The sequence below is a fragment of the Triturus cristatus genome, chromosome 9 (assembly GCF_964204655.1).
Source record: "Triturus cristatus chromosome 9, aTriCri1.1, whole genome shotgun sequence".
Classification (NCBI taxonomy): domain Eukaryota; kingdom Metazoa; phylum Chordata; class Amphibia; order Caudata; family Salamandridae; genus Triturus; species Triturus cristatus.
The window spans coordinates 1,191,279,392-1,191,291,612 of NC_140592.1; the positions used below are offsets into that span (position 1 = coordinate 1,191,279,392).

Consider the following 12,221-nt stretch of genomic DNA (forward strand, 5'->3'; position numbering starts at 1 on the left):
AGTGCAGCTATGATATGTTAACAAAGTCAGGTGAATGTGTTAGAAAATAATGCCTACGCAGAATGGTCAGAGGAACTGATAAGTGTGATCTGCTATGCCCTAATAAAAGAAACAAAGATGAGGGTATTGAATAGCAAATTGGAATGCAAAATGGTTACTGGTTCCTAACCAGGGTCATTGAGGAGGACAGAGCGAAGGTGAAAACACTGGGGCCCTTATGGACAAGTAGCAACACTGAGATGTGGAAGAGGGAAGAATAGAGCCTACTCCTAAAAGTATGCTTAAGTGGAAAGAAAAAAACAAAAAGCAATGCTATTATGGAGTGTAAACACGGATCAGGGAGGCGAGAAACAGATTGTATTGTGGAGACTTACATTCCGTTCCAACATTTTTTTCTTTTGCACTGCTAACATTCTTTCTACATATCGTGTAATATCTAGGTTGACCTAAAAGATTATATTTAATAAGTTAAGGGTGCCGATGCTACAGAGGCAGAGGTTCCACACACACCCGTAGAATGGAAAATAGAAATCCCTTCAATCCTTGGCTTACCTGGTAGAAGTATGGATTTGGTTCAGACTCTCCCACACCATGAAAGTCTTCAACATTGATGAGCTGGAAGTCGTACAAGAGTCCAGCGTTGGCAGCACGGAATTCAGGCATCAGCTGAACATGTGGAAGATTTCCCAGATTCTTATAGCGCCAGTTGTAGAGATTGCACAAACTGCTCGACAAAGAATGAAAGTTACCGACTGTTTTGTACTGTGATGTTGAAATCACTCACACGGACTCATAGACCTTGGTCTACTCCTACTCAATCAATCTATAATCCACTTTATAGCAACACCCCCTCCCCCCCAATAACAAGGAAGCTCAAAGTGTTCAATACAGTTCTGTTTCACTATCAGCTGATCATCTCATGAAAATAGTTATTTATATGCTTTGTACCTAGAGGTGCATACTATGTGCCTTTCACATTGTGCAAGTGTGTCAATCTCCCCGCAAAGTAGAAGGTGCTGTTGAAAATAATTCTGTGCTCTAATTTCACAAGAACAAAGATAGATGTCTCCTCTGCACAATTATTGACCTCAATCCGTGCTTTGCATTTTTACTAACATTTGGGAATCAGCGGAATAATAGCATGCACTATAAGCACAGACTCACCTGGCTCTTGCTCTGCCCTGGGCATCCAGATCCACAGTCGGCACCCCCAGTCGAACAAACCTTGTGAATAGGGACTGCTCCATGTTGGAGTACTTCTGAAAGGCCATGTTCTTAATGACAGGAGGGAGCTGGTGATGGTCTCCAATCATAATCCAGCGCTTCAGGCGGCTGAACCCATCTTCAGGGTTCTATCCGTTAAAATAAAAATGGAAAACATCCACGTTTTTAAACAATAAGCCAACAGGTTGTCTTCACATGTGTGAGTAGGTTGTCCGTCTGGAATCTATACTAACAAGGGGTGGGCACTGTTTTCTTTTCTTGTAAAAAGTCAGCACTAAACATTTAGTACCAGAAATACTTAAAACAAGCAAATGGATAACACACATATACAAAAGTTAATAATGAACATAAAAAGCATTTTGATAACATGTAGACTGAACAAGTGATTCACTGGAAACTGATATGAACATACAGGTGTGAAACATTTTGACAATAAGGACAAATCCACTAAGCAGAGATCCTGGTTTTAGGATATGCATGGTGCCATGCCTTCTACAGAATTTGCTGACAAGTTGACAATACAAGTAGAAGGCTTGGGGTCAGTTGACACCTTGATTATGCATTGACCTTATATGTGAGAGCTTAAGGGGTTATTAAACATCATTGGTAAGCATGAAAAGACTCCCAGTATGAGAGGCAGTCTCAGGACGGCTGACCTATTTACAGTGGGTTGTGAATTACAAATATTCAAGAGCTACGCTAGTTAGGTTGCATTCATGAATTAGCACATTAATATTCAAATTGCTTGAAATGTCAAGGTACAATTTTGTAAAATTTCACGGTGAAAAAAACCCCAAAAAGACCTGAATAATGCCAGTGTAATCTTGCAATAGCAGTGAAAGGCACAGCTAGAGCACCACAAAAATTAGTTCACAAATTATCACTGAAAATATATTGATTAGGAGTGTACTGAACAAGTAAAATCAGTCTGAGAACACAGCAGCGTGGCTTTACCTGAAGGAGGAGAGGGATGAAGGTTTCTATCTCCAGAATTTGTGCAGACTCCTCCATTAAAATGTTGTCATACTGCAAGGAGCAAAAGCAGAAAAAACTGTTTAATACAATTACAATGGCTGCGCAGAAAAGGGAACATAATTTCACAATGGAGTAATATTTGTATTTAATAAAATACTTCCGAATTCACGTATGACATGCAAGGGCCAAAACATTTCACATATCTTTAACACAAAATTTGCATTTCATAGTAAATTGTACATACAATTATAAACTATGCCATCAATCAAAATCATTATGATTAATAATGACAAGCAATTTTGCCACAATTTGGTAAACTGTAAAAAGTACACAATGTTGGGGGGAAAGAGATAGTTATTCACAAGTGTCCCAATTTATGTAAAACAAAAGCCTAGGTCTCAAAAGCTGCCTTAAGCAAATGGGTGCCTCTCTCTTGCACCCTGCACACACATCTGTCTGAACACCCGGCCAATCAAGACACTGTAACAGACATTGCAGTGGAGATAGAGGGGTGGGCCTTATGACTACCCAATGCTCACATGGTAATAATGCAGACATTACTACGCTGTAAAGAAAGGAAAATGCTACTTACCAGTATGCATCTGTTCTTGGCATGTAGAGCTGCAGATCTACACACTTTTGCATAGATCGCCATCTGGTGTTGGGCCCGGATGTTTGCAGTTTGTTTTTCCTCTTGGAAAGTCTTTGGAAGTCACGAGGTCGGTGACTCCTTCCTTGGTTCGTATTGCGCATGGGCTTCGGCTCCATCCTCAGATTGTTTTTCGCCAGTAGGGAAAGATGGAGCGTAGTAGTAACAGTGAAGAAACCCATGTGTGTTGTATCTAAATAAGATAGACTGGAACAGATACAGGTAGCCGGGGAGGCGGGTGGGCGTGTGTAGATCTGCAGCTCTACATGCCAAGAACAGATGCATACTGGTAAGTAGCATATTCCGTTCGAGGCAGATGAGCTGCAGATTACACACTTTTGCATAGACTATATAGCAGTTCCCAACCTTAGCGGCGACCACCGGTATCGGTTGCAGTGGTTTGAAATAGTGTTTTTAGTACAGCCTGGCCCACACTAGCTTGTTGCTTGGTTTGCACATCTACACAGTAATGTTTAGTGAAAGTGTGCGGTGTTGACCATGTAGCTGCCTTGCAGATATCATCTAATGGGATCTTCCCTAGAAAAGCCATAGAAGCCCCCATCTTGCTTGTAGAGTGGGCTTTAGGGGGAACAGATAGCATGCGTTTTGCTTTGTGGTAGCAAATCTGTATGCATTTTACAATCCACCTAGCTATCCCTGATTTAGAGATGGGGTTGCCTTTATGAGCTGGAGAGAAAGAGACAAACAATTGCTTTGTTTTCCTGAAAGGTTGTGTTCTCTGGATATAGTAAAGCAAGGCCCTTTTAACATCCAGTGTGTGTAGAGCCCTTTCTGCAACAGTTTGAGTTTGCGAGAAAAAAAACGGTAATTCTACCGATTGGTTTAGATGAAAGGGTGAGATGACTTTGGGTAGGAATTTTGGGTTGGTACGTAGGACAACCTTGTTCGGGTGCATTTGGAGAAAAGGTTCTTGTATAGTAAGTGTTTGTATTTCACTGACCCTTCTAAGGGAGGTGATGGCTACAAGGAAAGCAGTTCGCATTTATGCAAGGGTTCAAAAGGCGGTCCCATTAGCCTTGTGAGCACTATATTTAAGTTCCACACAGGTGAGGGTGGCACTCTGGGGGGAATTATTCGTTTTAGGCCTTCCATGAAGGCTTTAATGGCAGGCACTCTGAAAAGTGATAGGTGCTGTCTGTTTTGTAAGTAAGCGGCAATTGCTGCGAGGTGTAGCCGAATGGATGTATATGCTAGGTTACATCTTTGTAGGTGTAGTAAGTAGCATATAATGTGCTGTATGGATGCGTCTAGAGGGTTGATTATGTTGTTATGGCAATAAACAACAAATCTTTTCCACTTGGCAGCGTAGCAGGCTCTAGTGGTAGGACGTCTAGCCTCTCTGATAACATTCATACAGTCGGGGGGAAGGTTAAGGTATCCGAATTCTAGGATTTCAGGAGCCAGATCGCAAGGTTGAGCTGAGCCCGGGTGTCTGATCTCTCCATGGTTCTGGGTTAGGAGGCATGGTGAGCGGTGTAATTTTTGGTGTGGCACTACTGAGAGTTCCAGCAGCGTGGTGTACCATGGTTGTCTGGCCCATGTTGGAGCTACTTTCGCACCACTAATGGAATTGGTGGGAGAGGTGGAAAGGCGTATGCAAATTTGCCTGACCAGTTCATCCATATCGCATTGCCTTTGGACAATGGGTGTGGGTATCTGGCGGTGAAGCTTGGGCATTTTTTGTTTTCGTGGGTGGTGAATAGGTCTATCTGTGGATGCCCCCACATCTGAAAGAACGGGTGAAGAACCTGCGGGTGAAGTTCCAACTCGTGGATCTGCTGCGTCTGTCTGCTGAGAAGATCTGCCATGGTGTTTTGGACTCCTGGGACAAGCTGGGCTAGGAGAAAGATTTTGTGTGGAATTGGCCATCTCCATATGCTCTGTGCTAGTTGAGAGAGCTGTGGAGAGTGTGTGCCGCCTTGTTTTTGGATGTAGTACATGGCGGTCATGTTGTCTGTGCGGATAAGGACTGCCTTGCCTAAAATCTGTGTGTGAAAGGATTTTAGGGCTAGAAAGATTGCCAGTAACTCCAGATGATTGATGTGGAGTAACTTTTGTTGCGGCGTTCATGTGCCCTGCACTGTGAGGTGTAGTAGATGAGCTCCCCAGCCGGAGAGCGATGCGTCTGTTGTCAGGATTATTTGTGGAACCAGGTCCAGGAACAGTCGACCTCTGGAAACATTTGTGGTGTTCCACCACTGCAGAGAGCGATGGGTGCGACCGTCTACCAACACCAGATCTGTCAGTTGCCCCTGGGCCTTGTTCCATTGGCGCGCTAAGCACTCTTGGAGTGGACGCATCTGGAGTCTTGCATGAGGCACTATGAAAATGCTAGAGGCCATCATCCCTATCAGTTGCATAAACACTCTTGCTGGGAGGGAGTGTTGAAGTATGCATTTTTGACTCAAAGCCTGAATGCTTGCAATCCTGGACGGATTGGGGTAGGCTATGGCTTTTGAGGTGTCTATGGTGGCACCGAGGTATTGCTTTATGTGGGATGGTGTTAGCTGGGACTTTTGGTGGTTCACCGTGAAGCCTAGTTGATGAAGTAGTTGGATTGTAGTGGCGGTGTGGTGTACACATTGGTTGTAGGACGCTGCTTTTATTAGCCAGTCGTCCAGATACGGGAAGACGTGAATGTGCTGTCTTCTGAGATGTGCCGCCACTACCGCTAGGCACTTGGTGAATACCCGTGGTGCTGTTGTGACCCCGAATGGGAGCACTTTGAACTGGTAGTGTTGCCCGTCCACTACGAATCTGAGGTACTTTCTGTGGGCATGATGTACCGGAATGTGAAAGTACGCGTCTTTCAAGTCCAGTGTGGTGAGAAAGTCGTTCTGGGAGAGGAGCGGAAGTACCTGCTGAAGTGTTACCATGTGAAAATGGTCCGAATGTATGCATGTGTTTAGAGGCCGGAGATCTAAGATAGGTCGTAGAGTTTCGTCTCTTTTTGGTATCAGAAAATATAGGGAGTAGACCCCTACATTTTGCTGATCGTGGGGGACTTGTTCTATTGCGTGTTTTTGTAGGAGGGAGATTACCTCCTGTTTTAGTAACGTGGAATGTTCTTGTGACATTGGGCGTTGCCTGGGTGGAATGTTGGGGGGGTAGATGTGAGTTCTAGGCGGTATCCTGAACGAATAATTTGGGTCACCCACTTGTCTGATGTGATGGACTCCCAGACGTGAAGGAAATTTTGTAGTCTGCCCCCGACCGGAGTGGGATGGTCTGGGGGGAGCAGGGGAAAGTCATTGGGTAGGCGGTGTGGCAGAACGGGCTGTATTTGTTTTGCCTCTGCCTTTATTGTTATTGCCTCTATAGCCGCCTCTTTGATAACCTTTTGTGAAGGTGGACTGAGGAGGGGATTTGTAGGACGTGGACGCGCTATCTGAGGAGTAGCCTCTGCCCGTGCCCCGAAAGGAAGAGCGGCGAAAGGAGCGCCTAGGAGGGTGTGACTGTAGGGCTCCCATAGATTTCGCCGTATCTGTGTATTTTTTCATCTTCTCGAGGGCCTCATCTATCTTTGGACCGAATAAATGTTCCTGATCGAATGGATGGTTTAATATGGAGGCTTGTACCTCAGGTTTAAAGCCTGAAACTCTCAGCCAAGCGTGTCGACGGAGTAGGACACTGGTGTTAATGGCCCTGGAGGCTGTGTCTGCTGCGTCTAAGGCACAGCGTATAGAGGTATTAGTTATGGTCTTACCCTCTTGAATTAATTCATTGGGCCTATTTTTATATTTTTCTGGGAGATGGTGCATGATGGTTTCTAGTTCATCATAATGCGCTCTGTCGCATCTGGCCAATAGCGCTTGAGTTTTTGCGATACACCATATATTGGCTGCCTGTGACGCAGTGCGTTTTCCGGACGCGTCCAGGAGCTTTGATTCTTTGTCGGGTGGTGGTGCTTCGCCTGACGCCTGGGAATTTGATCTCTTTCGTGCGGTGGATACCACTAGGGAATCCAGTGGCGCTGGCCCTTTGATGTAGGCAGGATCTGTGGGGGCAGCTTTATACTTTTTTTCTATGCGTGGGTTTAGGATCCTAGCCCTGAACGGGTCTTTAAAAACCTCTGGCGCATGTTTTATTACCCCTTTGAGCATAGGTAGTATAGCAGTAGACCTATGTGCAGTATCAAAGGTGTCTAGGAGGAAATCTTCCTCTACTGGGTCAGTGTGTAGCTCTACCCCGTGATAATGTGCCGCCCTCTGAAGTAGGTGGTGAAAACCTAGCGAGTCTTCTGGTGGAGATGGCCTGGATGGATATAGGTCATCTTGTGGGGCATCTTGAATGTCTGGATTATTATAATCATCCCAGGGGTCTGGGGATCCTGTAGGGGTAGGGTCTTGTGGCACATCTGCTGGGTCGTAGTATGGGTCCCCCTGATCACCATGGTCTGGAGACGGGGTCGGAGAGCGATGAGGCAGGGGTGGAGAAGGTGGAGGGGGTCGAGGAGGTGGAGGAGGTGGGGAAGGCACTCTGAAAGGGGAAGTAGCACAGTCCTTCCTCTTTGGAGGTGGAGGTGGAGCTGGTTTGTCCAAATGTCTCTTTTTAGAAGACAGTGCCAAATGTCCAGTTTTTGGATCCTTGGTAAGTGTCCTTTGCAAAGGATCCGGTGTAAAAAGTTCTTGCGACACTGGTTGTTCGGTCGGCGCCAACGTTTTTGGGGCCGACGGCTTCCTAGGCTTGTCTGTGCTGTGCTTTTTGGGAACCTCCGATTTTTTGTTCGGTGCCGAGACAGGCTTCGGCGCGGGAGTGTCGGTGCCGAGGGCCTTATGATGTTTGGTCGGCACCGAGAGGCTGGGTTTGAACACCGAGGGCTTTGGTGTGGAGCTCAGTGTCAAGGTAGAGGCCGATCTTTTCTTCGGTGCCGAAGGGTGTTTTTAGGCACCGCTGGCAGGCTGGCTCGAGCCCGAGCAGCCGGAAGGCTTACTTGGCTTCGTCACCGGGCCAGAAGGTGGGGTGTTCGAAGCAGTGTCTTTGGTCTTGCCTAGGCCCGAAGGCGAAGGCGTGACCGAAGCCTTTTTGGGTGTCGGCGCGGGTGTGGGAGGGGGTATTTTACTCACGACCCTCTGCGCCGGGGTGATGTCCTCCACATCCGAGTCGTCGGCTTCGGAAGCACTGACGAGGTCCTCTTCGGTGTGCTGGTGTCCCGGAGTTTTGACGTCGTCCCCGAAGATGTCGACTGGAACGGAGGTCGAGGAGTGCACCATTTTTCGTCTGGCCCTTCGATCTCGAATAGTCTTTTTGGATCTAAAAGACTTGCAGGCGGGACAGTCTCGAGCCTCGTGTTCAGGGGAGAGGCAGAGGTTGCACACCTCATGAAGATCGGTGTGGGGGAATTTGGACCCACATCGAGGGCACTTCTTGAATGGAGTTCTTTCCATCAGCCGGGACCGGAGCCTGGATAGGCCCGAAGGCCGCCGTCGATGACTGGAATCGAAGGTGCGTTGAAGAAGAAGGTGATTGAGGAGATCAGTATCTAAACAATACCGCGGAAAGCGAGGATTCCTCTTCGATTGTCGAACTGGAATGTTCGGAACCGGAGCGCGAAGTATTACATCCGAGCCCGATGTCGGAAAAAAAACAATCTGAGGATGGAGCCGAAGCCCATGCGCAATACGAACCAAGGGAGGAGTCACCGACCTCGTGACTTCCAAAGACTTTCCAAGAGGAAAAACAAACTGCAAACATCCGGGCCCAACACCAGATGGCGATCTATGCAAAAGTGTGTAATCTGCAGCTCATATGCCTCGAACATATGGCTCTTCTGAGTGCCGCTACTCCTAGTGCCTTAGCATTCCTGCGAACAGTGCGGGGAAATTACCTGTCTGTTGGTTTCTGCGGATCCTTGCTCTGCCCCTGCTGAATCCCTGTGTCCCTTGAGGTCTTGCGGGAACACACATCGTCGGTCTCCCCCGCCGCCTGCAGCCCTGTTACACCTAAGGGCGCGGCCGCTGTGTGGGGAGACTACACTTCCCAGGAGCCTTAGCGGCCGGACGCCGTACACAGCCAGCTCGCGCCCAGTGGCGCTTAAATTTGAATCTGGACTCCGGCCGAGTGGGAGCCTTGTTAGCATTCCTGCGAACAGTGCGGGGAAATTACCTGTCTGTTGGTTTCTGTGGATCCTTGCTGTGCCCCTGCTGAATCCCTGTGTCCCTTGAGGTCTTGCGGGAACACACATCGTCGGTCTCCCCCGCCGCCTGCAGCCCTGTTATACCTAAGGGCGCGGCCGCTGTGTGGGGAGACTACACTTCCCAGGAGCCTTAGCGGCCGGATGCCGTACACCGCCAGCTCGCGCCCAGTGGCGCTTAAATTTTAATCTGGACTCCCGCCTCGCGGGACGTGCGTGGGCGGCGCCGGGCAAAGGGCGGGCCCTCTGTGACCCTCAGAGGCACGAGGAGGCCGGGACGGGCCACGTTATTATTGGTGTCAGGTATTCGTTCCCGTCTCCCCTCTGTTGGACTCAGTGAGTTGCATCGCCCATTGAGTTTAGGTGGTGACTCATACCACAAGGAACTGATTGATTCTTGTTTTGATTTATTTGGCTACCTTTTATTCGTATAGGCGTTATTACAGCATGGTATTGTTTAATTAATTTTTAATATATCCCGAGGTTTCTGTGAAAATGTTGAAATCCACATTAGGCAAAACACCTTCCACTGCTGCAACACTTGATAATTATCTGGTGAAAGTCGTTACCAAAATAAATAGCGAAAGACGCAAATCACTAGGCCAGGGTTCTACTCCTACCTCCATTTCCCCCTTACTGAATAGTACGCCCACTACACTATCTTCGCCCTCTCATGGTGCTAGCTGCAGTAGTGAAAAACACGACTCGGCAAACTTGGCAGAACTAGCTCCTCTTTCTCTTGAATTAGAGCTGATTCAAGCTAATATGGCTGACCTAAATGACACCAATGAGGCTCCATTAGAGGAGCCCTTGGTTCCGGCAACCCAGAGAGTGCTGAGACCTCGTAAATACACACAACTTAAACGGGGAGGTGGTCGAAATAGCCACAAAAAAACAGGTCCTTTGTCCATAAATGGGGATACCTCAAGGGAGGTTCTGTTAAACAACTCCAAAACAAAATTAGACTCTGAACAATTAGACTGTTTGATTGGTAGTATGGAGGCTAAAATTCTTAAGATAGTTGAACCCTTAGTGACCAAAATTGGTGTACTATCGGCAGAAATTGAAAGTTTACGAAAACGTTTGGGTCCCCGCAGTGATTTATCTGCAAATGCTAGTATTACAGCTGAGGGCCCAAGGGGAAAAACTGAGCTACATAAGCCTCCTAAGGAAGTACCAAACCCAGTTGAATCCCCAGATGTGGTACCCCTGACAGCAGTGAATGAAACTCCACTTCTAGATATTTGCCCAGTGAGTAAGAGGGAAACTAGGATTAAGCGCACGGTGGGTGCACAACCAGACTTACCCCCTGAGTGTGCCCCACTTGTGGCAGTGCTGACTAATGTCCCACCTCTTTTAGAAGCTGATTTGCTAAACAAACCAGAATCCCACGAATCTCTAAAGAACAAATCTGTTTCGTGGTTAAACAAACAGTGTGCGTTCCCTGTAGAGTTATCACACCAGATATTAACTACCAGGAGAGTCTCATGGATAGGGCGCTCACGTAAGAATATTAAGGGGGACTGTGTCATCATAAACTTTAGTAATCCATTCCTAGTTAATAATGCCCTGTTAAGAGCTTCCTCGCTCCCATATACTGACCAGGGTATCACTCTTCGCCCACTGGGATACTTCTATAGATACCGGACAAAGCAGCCCATAAATGATCTATCCAGGGGCAGAGAAACTGGTCCTGAAGGGCGGATTGTCCATGGTAACCCTATATCCAATCGCTATGAACTTTTGAGTGATTTAGACTCAAACGATTGACTTGATTTTGATTGGGACCTTCTTACACCCACTAAAGAAGCTCCTATTCTGACCACGAGGAGGATCAGGGGACAAATGAAAATTTAATGTGCACAGGGGAGGAGGGTACCCTAAATGTTACGATTATAGAGGGGGATGCCCATGGTGGCACTACTGACGGCTCGGTGGGAGTGCCACCTCAGCATCCAGGTACGAGGGTCCTTAGTTGGAACATCGCTGGGCTTAATAGTAAAGCAAATGATCCACTGTGGAGGAATTGTTTACTAGGCTGTGAAATTATTGGGCTACAAGAGACCTGGGACACGGAAAATACTTTCTTGTTGGATGGGTATGCCGCTTTTTGGTCAGCTGCAGTGGTTTCTTGTAGGGGTAGGGCAAAGGGCGGCCTCTTAACCCTTATTTCATTGAAACTTGAGGGAACCTATACTAAAGTGGAGACAGGTTCGCCTTATTGCCTTGCAGTGGAAATTCAAACTAATTCAAATGGGAACGCTCATTGTCAATTTTTATAATTCTTTTGCTAAGAGTACGCCTTATGAACATTTAGTCAGTCTATATGATTTCTTGGAAATGTATAATATCAACAATAGGAATCCTTATTCGGTTATTGTGCTTGGTGATTTTAACGTTCATCGTTGTTTAGGTAATTGTTTTGTTTGGGACAGTTTAGGCCCACCAAATCAAGAAAATATTCATTTTGAACATACCCCGCAGGGTTTGTACCTAGAGGACCTCATCGCTGGTAATGATTTGATCTACCCCATCAATTACACAGGAGATATCCCAACATATAAAGGAAGCGTCCTGGGGTCCACTATTGACTATATTTTTGTGAGTGTAAATTTAGTTAACAGGGTGAGCCAGTATAAAGTCAGCTGGTCTACTTATGGTGATCATAACCCTGTTCAGGTGACTGTCTGAAGATTTAAGGAAAAAAGAATCTGACAACCTGACTGTTGGAATTTTGGACATAAGGCCCACTGATCAAACACGTCGTCTGAAATGGTGCCGAGTGGTACCGAAGGACTTCAATGAAAACTTGATGGGAAAGGTTGGGGATGAAATGTCTACCTGTTTGAAAGAGGGTATTATAGGCGATGAGGTCTTGGTAGCCTATGGCAGAATTTGCTCCCAGGTCGATAGTGACCTTTAAAAAGTATGGAAGGGGCAACCCAGAAACGGGGAGAAATGGTTTGATCATAGTTGCTCAATAGCCCAACGGAAGTTGATGGTGGCGTTGAAAACCGTGCCACCTGACAAAGCGGAAATCGCTGCACTTAGGAAAGTTTACAAAAAGGCTCAAAGTAAGCGTAAAAATGAAATTAGGGAGGAAGCGTGGAATGAACTTTTATCTATAGATGTAATTAAAAATAGTGCCAAATTTTGGTCTGTGGTCAATAAGCCCTTTTTTCAGGACAAAAGCAACAATGAGCTTGACTGTGGTATCCA

At 46.6% G+C, this 12,221-nt stretch overlaps 1 protein-coding gene across 2 annotated transcripts in view; it reads right to left on the reverse strand.

The window, feature by feature from the left end:
• Positions 1-12,221, reverse strand: part of AQR (aquarius intron-binding spliceosomal factor) — a 396,399-nt gene that overhangs the window by 70,965 nt on the left and 313,213 nt on the right. For both annotated transcript variants that reach the window (XM_085627198.1, XM_085627199.1), the window contains exons 28-30: positions 2,179-2,250; positions 1,165-1,352; positions 553-724 (exon numbers count right to left, since the gene is read on the reverse strand). In XM_085627198.1, coding sequence (XP_085483324.1) covers positions 553-724; positions 1,165-1,352; positions 2,179-2,250 — 432 coding nt within the window. The remainder of the gene's footprint in view (positions 1-552; positions 725-1,164; positions 1,353-2,178; positions 2,251-12,221) is intronic.